Source organism: Pistacia vera, unplaced genomic scaffold, assembly GCF_008641045.1.
Source record: "Pistacia vera cultivar Batoury unplaced genomic scaffold, PisVer_v2 Contig50, whole genome shotgun sequence".
In the NCBI taxonomy this organism is placed as follows: Eukaryota; Viridiplantae; Streptophyta; class Magnoliopsida; order Sapindales; family Anacardiaceae; genus Pistacia; species Pistacia vera.
In genome coordinates, this window is record NW_022196335.1 from 119,135 (window position 1) to 130,406 (window position 11,272).

The 11,272-nt window shown below is 42.1% G+C and overlaps 1 protein-coding gene across 1 annotated transcript; it reads right to left on the bottom strand.

Annotated features, from left to right (window-relative positions):
• Positions 1 to 4,182: 4,182 nt before the first annotated feature.
• Positions 4,183 to 5,145, bottom strand: LOC116105495. The gene has a single exon (XM_031391908.1). The coding sequence runs from the start codon at positions 5,143 to 5,145 to the stop codon at positions 4,183 to 4,185; it is 963 nt and encodes a 320-aa protein (XP_031247768.1).
• Between the last annotated feature and the right edge of the window lie 6,127 nt (positions 5,146 to 11,272).

An 11,272-nucleotide genomic window follows, 5' to 3' on the forward strand; every position in this document is an offset into this window, starting at 1 on the left:
TAAATCTATAGATCGAGCAGGACCGATCCGAAGGTGTAAATCTGTGAATCGAGCAGGGTCGATCCGAAGGTGTAAATCCGTGGATCAGGTAGGGTCGATCCGAAGGTGTAAATCCGTGAATAGAGTAGGGTCGATCCGAAGGTGTAAATCCGTGGATTGAGCAGGGTCGATCCGAAGGTGTAAAACTCATTTGATCGGACAGGCCGACCGAAGATATAAATTTCTAAGTAATACTTCATTAAATTCGGGCCATGAGGCTGACTGTCTTTGAGGGAGGTGGATAGGCCCACTCATCCCTTTTGAATAAACACAAAAAGTTGTTGGTTTCCTCGTCTGCCCATTAGAGCCTGGTGGATGGAACTGATACTTCGGTCGGGATGACTGCTTCAGAACCGTATGTGAGGGAGAATGGTGTCTCGCCTGTTGACGAGCGAGTTGTAGTTCGGTAGGACCAAAGGACTCCGGGTAGTTCATCTGCCCATGCACCTTTCGCTTTTTGTAATCGCTTTTTCAAGGTCTGCATGATGGTTTTATTCGATGACTCGGCCTAGCCGTTCGATTGGCTGTTGTGGGGGGTAAAAAAGCTCAGCTTGATTCCCCACATGTCGCAGAAATCCCTGAAGCCTGAACTAATAAATTGGGATCCATTGTCGGTGACGATTTCCTTCAGTATCTCGAACCTGCAGATGACATGTTTCTAAATAAAAGCTTTTACCTCTCGGTCTCTGACTTGTACGAAAGCTTCGGCTTTGATCCATTTAGTGAAGTAATTTATCACAGCTAATAGGAAGACTCGTTGCCCGGGCGTGATCGATAGCTTTCCCACTATGTCCATCCCCCACTTCATGAAGGGCCAAGGTGTGAGGATGGAGTGAAGTCGCTCGGGTGGGACGTGTGAGTAGGGGTGTTCAAAAGCGGTTAACCAAACCAAACCGGTTTTAGGGAAAACCGGTTTAAAAAAAGCGGTTAACGAGTTTTGAACCAGTTTTCCCTTTTTTTTTTTTTTTTTTGTCCCAAATTTAATTGTAAATATAGACAATACATTGGGAACTAAGAAAAAAAATTTGGGTTGGGATTTTAGATTGAGTGAATTAGAGATTTATTTTAGTTTAGGTTATTATTTATTTATTTAATATATATATATATTTGAAAAACTGGTTTTTGGTTAACCGTTTCTAATTTCTTCTGAATCGGTAACCAAACAGAAAATTCGATTTTTTGAATTTTTTGAACTGTAACCGAATCGTTTTTTCGGTTAACCGGTTTTTTGGTTTGGTTCGGTTTTTCCATTTTTTTGAACACCCCTAGGTGTGAGACATGAGCGAACCTTTGACAACTGTCGCACTTCTTAACATAAGCAGCTGAATCAGTGCTTATGGTTGGCCAATAGTATCCGGCGGTGATCACCCGGTGTGCAAGGCTGCGTCCCCCTGCATGGTTTCAATATTTGCCTTCATGGAGTTCGGTGAGAACACGTTTGGCCTCTTCTGGGCTTGTGCCCTTTAAGTAGGGACCAGAGAATGATTTCCTAAGAAGTTGACCCTCATATACGGTGAACCTGGCGGCTCTTGCTCTCAGGCGGCGCGCTTCGTTTTTGTCAGTTGGGAGCTCGTTGTGTTCCAAGTACTTCACTATTGGAGTCATCCAGCAGTCAGCTAGTTCGATGTCCATTGCTTCCTCGGGAAACTTGTTTGCTGGTTGTTCCTTCCAGTTGGCTGGCCATTACAGGAATAACAGAGGGATGGATGATTGGGAAAAACATTGAAGGGCTGAGCTGAGGTTAGCAAGGGCGTCAGCATGAGAGTTCTCTACTCTTGGGGCTTGGGCGATGGAGAATTCTTTGAATTGGGTCTGCAATTCTTTGACCAGGTTCAAGTAGGTTGTCATCTTCGAGTCGCGTGCTTAGTAAGTGCCTTGTAGCTGGTTGACCACGAGCTGGGAGTCGGACTTCACCTCTAGTCTCCTTGCTCTGATTTCTTTGGCTAGGGAAAGTCCAACGATGAGAGCCTCATATTCAACTTCGTTGTTCGTGCACCTGAAACCACATCGTATGGCCTGCTGATGACATTCCCTCTGGTGTAGTTAGTACGAGCCTGAGCCCGCTTCCATTCACATTGCTTAAGCCGTACACTAAAAGAGTCCACTTAGAAGGCGGCCCACTGTTCATGCATAACAACTCTTTTTCTGCTTGGACGGTGGTGTTCGAGGTGAAATCAGCGATGAAGTCTGCCAATGCTTGGGACTTGATGGCAGTACGTGGCTGGAAAGATATGTCGAACTCACTAAGCTTTATCGTCCATTGCATGAGTCGGCCTGATAGTTCTGGCTTGTGTAGTATCTTCTTGAGTGGAAATGAGGTGAGTACGACTATGGAGTGGCACTGGACGTATGGTCTGAGCTTCCTGGATGCATGGATGAGGGCGAGTGCCAGTTTCTCCAGTTGACTGTATCGTGTTTCCGGTTTGAGGAGTGACTTGCTTACATAATAAACCGGTAGTTGCTTCGTACCATCTTCCCGAACTAACATTGTTGAGATTGTCATCTCTAAGACAGCCAGATAGGTGTAAAGCTTCTTCTATCCATAGGCTTGGAAAGGAGCGAAGGGGAGGTCAGGTATCTCTTCAATTGCTGTAGGGCTTCTTCGTAGGAAGGGGTCCACTTGAACTTCTTGGATTTCTTGAGTGCGTGGAAGAAGAGGTTGCACTTGTCAGCGGACCTAGAGATAAAGCGGCTCAAGGCAGTTACTCATCCTGTGAGGCGTTGGATGTCTTTGATGCAAGCTGGAGATGGTATACTGAGGATTGCTCTGATCTAGTCGGGGTTGGCTTCTATCCCTCGCTGTGTTACCATGTATCCCAAGAATTTACCTGACGAGACACCGAACGAGCATTTGGCTAGATTCAGCTTCATGTTATACTTCCTTAGGACGGTGAACGCCTAGCTGAGGTGGTCAAGGTGCTACTTGACTATCAAGGACTTGACGAGCATGTTGTCGATGTAAACCTCCATGGTGTCCTTGAGATGTTCAGAAAACATTCTGTTGACTAGTTGCTGATAGGTAGCCCCAGCGTTCTTGAGACCGAATGGCATCACCTTGTAGCAGTAGGTTCCCCTTTCTGTGATGAAGGTTGTCTTCTCTTGGTCGTCGGGGTGCATCAAGATTTGGTTGTACCCTGAGAAAGCGTCCATGAAGCTCAGGAGCTCGTGGCCTGCGGTTGCATCGACCATCATGTCGATATGTGAGAGCGGGAAAGAATCCTTAGGGCATGCTTTGTTTAAGTCCGTGAAGTCAATGTAGACCCTCCACTTTCTGTTCTTTTTCTTTATGACCATGACGTTTGCCAGCCATTCGGGGTAGTGGACTTCTCTGATCATACTGTTACTCAGTAACTTTTCAATCTCTTCATTGACGATCCGGTTGCGCTCTGGTGCGAATTTCCTTCTCCTTTACTTCACTGGCGGGTGATCCATATCTACTTTGAAGTGGTGGACCATTGCTTCTGGGCTGATTCCTGTCATGTCGACATAGGACCAGGCGAAACAGTCCAGGTTTTGTCTGAGGAATTCTATCAGTTTCTCTGTTGCCTCGGGCTTGAGGCGAGAACCTATGTGTGTCTTTCTTTCGGGGTCATCCGGATGTATCTGCACTTCATCCAACTCTTTCATAGATGCTTGATCTGGCTCGGTCGGAGGGGTTGGATGAGACTGTAATTGCTATGAAGCGTTACCTTTGCTCTTGAAAGCGTTCTTATAACAATCTCTGGAAGCCTTAGGGTCGCCCTTGATTTCTCATACTCCCTATTTGGAAGGAAACCTGATCGTTTGGTGGAAAGTGGATGCGACCGCTCGCATGTCGTGGATCCAGGGTCGACCCAAGATGATGTTGTATGGTGAAGGGCAGTCGATCACCAGAAAAACGGTCTGTTTGTTTACTCCGCTGGCATAGATAGGAAGGACGATCTCTTCGATTGTGTATTTCTGCTCAGAACTAAATTCAACCAGTAAGGTTAGCCATTTGTTGATGTTTGCTTCTTCCAGACCCATAGCCTTCACTACTTCACGGAACAAAATGTTTGCTGAGAAGACTAGAGCATTGTGATGCGGAGCGGCCAGGGTGACCAGCTCGTCATCTTCGAACTGAATTACCTGGTGGGAGTGTGACTGAGAAGGCAGATGGATGAATTAGATTTCATGGTAGCTGTTGGCTCTGGCATAGTGTTTGGCTGAGGAGTAGCTGACCCCATTGATCTCTGACCCTCCGGAGATAAGCGAACAGAATCCTTTCGGTGTAGGTTCCTGTAGAGGTGGAGATGTTTCTTTAGTACTTTTCTGGCTGATGGTGTTATTCCCTTTATCTGTCAACAGGTCTCGGAGATGTCCCCTCTTCAATAGTGCGGCGACCTCCAACCACAGGGCAATGCAGTCCCCGATGTTATGTCCATGGTTGTCATGGAACTCGCACCACTTGGTCGTATCTCTCCTTGCTTCGGCATTGAGCTTGCCTGGCCACTTAACGCTAGATTCCATTCCTTTCATGATCGCCATGACTTGGGCTGGTTCGACGTTGAGGTTGTATTCTGGGATTTTGTATCGGATCGGTCCGGTTGGTCTGTTGTTGGTTCTAGGTGGCTGGCGGTCATATGGTTTCCTGACTTTGTTCTGGTTACGTGGAAGGGGTAGGTAACGGGGTTCAATTGATCTGAGCTCTGGCCTCCTATCATTCCGCCTTGGGTCATACCTGGCGTGTACTGCCCGATTCATCTCATCTTCTTCCCACCTTATCTGAATCACTATTCTAGCCAAGGCGTCCTCTATCGTGGTGCAGCCAAGCTTTGTCAGTTCTTTGTATAATTCTCCATTCGAGAGGAGACCCTTTCTAAAGGTGTCTACGGCTGTCTCAGGGTTGCAGGAAGGAATGGAAGTTTTTTCTTTGTTGAATCTGCTGACGTATTCTCTTAGCGGCTCCCCCCTTCTCTGGTATACTCTGTACAGGTCGGCCGATAGTTTCTTGAGTTTTTTACTACTGGCGAATTGCTCCACGAAGGTGTCGGTGAGCTGTGCGAATGAGTCGATGGAATCGTTCAGGAGATTGGTGTACCACTGAAGAGCTAGACCAGATAAGCTTGAACCAAAACTCTTACACATGCAGGCTTCCCTCAGTGCTCGGGGTATCAAGACAGTGAACATTCACTGCTTGTATGAGGCTATGTGATCATATGGGTCGGTTGTGCCGTCATAGGGCTTCATGTCGGGAATAGTGAATTTGTGGGGCATGTCGGCTAGCACGATGGCATCCACGAAGGGCAAATCGGCGTAGTAGTGAGGCTTGCTCTTTTTGGTGGGGATCGACATTCCCGGTATACGCTTCATCATTGCCTCTACGTCGGTCAGTCTCTTGGCCAATATTTGTTCCATAGGAGAGGGGATATCAGTAGGTTATCCCGCCTGACCTGGTCGGCCATAAGATTTGCACTTGGCACATTTTGTTGGGTCATTCCGCGTGGTGTAGCCTAGTGGATCATTCCTTCGTGTATCACTTGGTAGCTTGGATCAGCGTTCATTCCTCCGGTTGGGTGACTCCTATTGTAACTGATCGGGTGTTTTGGTCGACATGCATGGTTAGGGGGGTTGTTTGGTACTCGTTCGGTCCGTTGGAATGGATGGACTCGAGCGGGATGTTTTGGTGTGGGTGGCTACTCGACCCGCGAGGGTGAACCGAGCCGAAAGGAGTTTATATAGGGATGGTTGACTAAAGGTGAGGTGGGATGGCGAGGATGGGCGATTCTTGTTGCAGCGAGCTTTCTGTCACTTGGACGCCTTGATCTTGTGCTTAAGGCGGATCGACCGAGAGGGGTTCCGTTGGCAGACCCCTTTCTCTATGAATCAGGACCGAGTCATCGACCAATGACGAACATAATTGATGCAACCTTTTATCTGAGGCCGGGTGTCTGCGCTCTGAAGTTTGGAGAGGTTGAATAGTTGGAACCAAGGCATTGAATCAATTGGGTGGTACCTGACATGGTAGAAGCTCAAGATCATAAAACTGACTTACCTTCTCTTTCAGAGACTGGTTTTCGGCCTTGATGGAGGCGTTTTTGGTCCAGATGGCAGTGTTCTCAACTACCAGTGCAGCCACCTTATCTGAGTTCTATTGCATGAGGGCGGTCAGAGCTTCCAATTTGGCCTCGAGGCTGCGGTTAGCGTTGTCAGCCATGGAAAGTTTCTTCACGTAGCAGAGTTCGTTAAGCCAAATGATTGCTAGAGGCCCCACGGTGGGTGTCAATCTGTAGATGTAAAAATCTACCTGTACGAAAGGAGGGACTGATCCCGTGAGGTTGAGGCCACTAGCGATTTGCTGTACCTGCACACGTAGAGAAACAAACATGAAGTGACGGAAAACACGGGGGTGGTGTTTGCCATATGCACTCTGACGCTCAAGTCAGCAAAGCTGAAAGAGGCTGATTTAGTGAGGGCTAGGTAGTAGAGAGGTTACCAGAAGTCTAGTCGGGGACTGTGACTACGACTGTAATGTGAAGTTCTCAAGCGGGAACTCCGAGGTCTGAAGGTGTAATGTAATCTGCCTTGTGAGAGGGCTGGCCTCTGTTTAAATAGTGTCTGTTTGGTCTTCCAATCCTGGTGGGATTGGGAGTTCTCATAGTAATCCTTTTCCTCCAGGGATATATCCTTTGGCCCCATTATCCTGGCGTGAAATGGAGTCCAAGTATGACTTTGACACGGACCTTGGAGGAATTGGGATGGTAGTGGACTACCTTATCAGTGTTCGAGTAGGAATGTGATCCGTAAGTGACCGTGAGCTCTGAACTTGACCATTTAGGAGGCCTGGGTCTAGATGGTTTGGACCGATTGTACTTCATACCGAATGGGCCTTATCTAGGGGGTTCTGGCTTGGGGCACACCGAGATTGGGCCTAGGCTTTTCCTCATTGTCGGAGTGTTGTCCTATTTGGGCCGAGGACATTTTTTGACCCTAACAGTATATTAATACGAAGCTAATCATTCTAGAAAAACACAGTCATATGTATGATAAATTCACAAGAGAGCCTCAGATTTTTTGCCCAAGCACAAGCAAAACAACAATGGATCAATTCTTAATTTGATCGGCATTCTTGTCTCCTTGTTTATTTGATATTTATTTTTGAGAGCTACTTTTTGCTACAGGCTAATTGATAGTATCCTAAAACCTTACTTGGATCCAAGGGCATCCCTGATAATGAAGTTTTCAAAAGTAAATTGATAAGTAATGTAATCTTTAATTGACTATATAAGGAAGTCACATCATTTAATAGGCCTACCAAACATGATAATAACATAAAAGAAAATAATCAAACATTCGTATTGGTCTAATACAGTATGTTAAAAGGATTTGGAAAATTGACACAATAGCATACATGTAGTAGTGGCAATCAGGACCACTGCATGGATTTTGTACACATGAAGCTTTTAACTCAAAATTCAGCTTAATCTGGTTAGAGATTTTGTAGTTGCAGCCAGCAGATGACAGGAAGTTGGCGTTATTACTATATGGTGCATCGATCTCACATCTGGATTGCTAAACATTTCAGGTTTCCAAAAAAGGGATCTTTTCCATTATGGCACCAAATATGTGTACAACAAGGGAAGAACAGTCTCCTACTAGCCTCTTACACATTTACAGTAGAAATTTTTTTGTACTTACAAACTAGTTATATCAACCTCAAAAATTATCCATCAGCATCTTGGTTCCTACTTCAGTTGGATCCCCATTGGCGAGCCAAGAATCATTGACTGAAAGGAACACAAATGTAAAATTAGTTCCCATGAGCAATTTGTAATATTACAATTTCAATTTATCAGGGCAGTTATTAGTCCATCTATTCATTATCGCTCTATACTTGTCAACTGGTGTATGATGAGAAAAACCAATTCTACTAATCCATTAATCCCAAGTTCAAAGAAAATAGCTTATAACAATTATCATTCATCTTACCTAAATGCATTTCATCCAATGTCCAAATGAATAATTGCAACCAGATTCATAAAATATAGAGTAGGGTATTCCACATGCAAAAAGTTCTTAGGCCAGGTTTAGTTCATAATAGAAATGATTGAGAAAGTATCAAACAAATGGTAGTATGAATATAGCAAAATTCCCAAAGAAGATTAGATTAGAAGAACTACAAAATGTGAAAATGACATAGTTAAAATTTAAATGAAAATATTAGTTTGACCAATAATAAACAAAATCTTGTAGTTTAGAGAAAAAAATATAAATTGAGATAACCAGAAAGATTTTGATTGACAATGAGAAAATTCCAACAATTCATGTGGAAGTATAGCCCTAAATTGATTATTACAATATCAGTTAGAAGATTGTTGAACTAGGGTTTTTCTATTTCCCTCATTTAATTTGTTCCCCTTCCTTGCTTTCAAATGACAGCTGCTATCTTGGATGAAATAGCCACTAACAACCCTAAGATATTAAACTCTGAACCTGCTGCCCCGTTAACACAAAACAAACTAATTGTCATAATTCATATCTTGTAGATGCAAGAGAACCTAAACCAAGAAGCAACATGAATCATTTAAGACCAATCTTATTGGAAGACCATTGCTTTTTAAAGCATCTAAGCCTAAAATTATTTGCTCAACAATGGAGGCCATATAATGCATGGTATCTCGATCCTTCTGGACAAGGTTTTGTCACATCCATTTCAATAACGAGTAAGATAAGAGGAAAGGAAAGTCTGGGGTTGGGGAGGGGATGTTTCTTGCAACCTCAATTCAATAATCTTTCATCCAACCTAAGTTTAACCCTTCACCTTAAAGACAATCTATTTGATAGGTTTGGATTAGCATCTATGCCCTGAGTATTGAACACTGGCATCCTAAGATTCTAAAAGTATTTCCAGAAACCAAGGATGTATTCGAAACTGTCCAAAATTTCGATCTTAATAACAATGGGTATGATGTTATTATCATATCTAGGTCATGTCCAAAAAAATAAAAAATTCTATTGAGTTGATCATTATCTGTTGGCTTGTCCACGCAAACCTCACAATGAGAGTTTTTTATTGGAATATTCAGGGAATAGGCAATTCCAACTCCAGGACAATAAGTCTCATAGTCATCCATGATGGGCAAAACAAAACCTGAATTCTATATTGATTTTGAGAGCACTCCAAGACCAGACACTCTTTTTCAATTTCGTTCAGATATCGTGGGAGTTAATGAGCATTCTTGCATCAATCAATTTTTTTTTTTTTATTGATGGACTATCAAAACATGAACTTTAATTTTTAAGTGCTCATTTCCTAAGAGTTCTAACTGATAATCATATTTTATACTATGATTTTGCATTGAATTTTGATAGGATTTATGATACTTTTCATAAATTTGGGCCATAATTGCTACCTAATTCTATTAATTTGTCTTTATAGGCCTAAACGATGATTTTTAGCATAAATGACAGTTTTAAGCGTAAATTGTGTAACTTGAGCTTGAAAACTCGGAATGACCTGAATTTAGAAGCTTTGGAAAGCTAAGAAGAAGAGCTACAACGTTCATGTTTTGGGTTTTTTCTAATTCTGACTGGACAATGGTGAAAACTTGGCTTGAAGTCGTTAAAAGTACGCTGGGAACTGAAGAAAAACGTCTTTGGACGTGCTTCAGTAATTCTGCCATAACTTGAGCTGTAGACCTCGGATTGTGCTGATTTTTGAACGACCAGAAAGATAATTTAAAGGTCTATAATTCATATGTTTAACACTTTTCCAGATTCAGACTCTATTATGCTCAAATTTGGCCCGAAACTCTTCACCGCGGCGAGAAAAAATCTTCGCCGTGGCGAAACCTGCATCAGATGTAAAAATAAAACGACGCGTTTTGGCTTGCTAGGGCTAGGTCCTTAAGTGAGAGAGGTATAAATTAGAGCAAAAAGGAAGAGAAAAGAGTCTTGGTTCGTCATTTGGGAGGCAGCTCACAGAAGGAGAAGATTATTGAAGATTTGGGCTTCAAATTAGAGAAGATTTCTCCATCTTTTGCTTGTTTTCCAATGATAAATCTTGATTCAATTTGTTTTTGTTCTTTTATGTCGTTTTTGAGTATGAACTGAGTTGTTTAGCTAGGGTTTGATGTAATCTTGATATAATGATTCAAATTTATATGAATTGATTTGCTTTAAGTTTTAATTTCATGATTGAGTGTTTATCTCTTTGCTTAATGACTTTTGGATGCTTGATCACCATTCAAATGTGTGTTGTTCACAAAGAGACTGAGAAGTGATTTGTAATTGTGCCTCTTGGCATAAATACCATAGATTAGCAAACACTAGAGATAGGTTTAGCGATCTATGAAATCTAAATAGAATTCCATAAAGCTTAAAAGACTTCGAACTATTAATCTTCAATTTGTTGGGTGCGGAAGCTTAATAGAGATAAGTAGGGAAACGTAACCTGAGAAGGTATGTTTTACAACTTAGGGAATTCGATTTTCAATCAAGGAATTAGAACTTAGGTAATAGATTCTATGATTTGGGTTAGCGTATCTAGGTGAAATCAATACCTAGCATTTTTTTTAGCATTGTTTAATTATTTAAGTTGTTGGGTTTTGCATTTGTATTTAGTTGTTAATTTTCCATCAATCCAATTTATTGTTTCTTCAATTAGGACTAAAACTAGGAAATCGGTACTTAGTAACACTATCCTCGTGGGAACGATACTCACTCATCACTTTATTACTTTATGCGATTAGTGCACTTGCTATTCATTACATGTTGTAGTAAACACGCATCACTTTATTACTTTATGCGACTAGTGTACTTGCTATTCATTGCATGTTGTAGTAAACACGCATCACTAACGTGAATTCTATCCCACCATATCTGTTAGTTGCACTAGTCAACTTCCTATTAAAAATCATCCCAATTTTGGCTAATAGAATGTGTGTGAAACTTTGGACGTCTTTAGATAAAGGGGATAAATTAACTTATTAGGTAATGATTTACTCCATGAAAAAAAAAGGTATAATTTCTTACAGATTTTGCGAAGGTAATAAAATGCATCTCTATTTTCCCCGTCCTTGTCCGCTTACCCATCTCTGTGGCCTTGTGTATATGCATTATTCAATTTATTCATTCATTTGTCTTCAAGTTATGGATTTCTTAAATTATATCAGATGATGCAGACATATGATTTGTTTAATTTTTTGGTGATTGTAAATAATAAGTAATTAAGGTTGTTCAATTTTTAGTTTTTATTTTTTGGGCTTGGTATCCA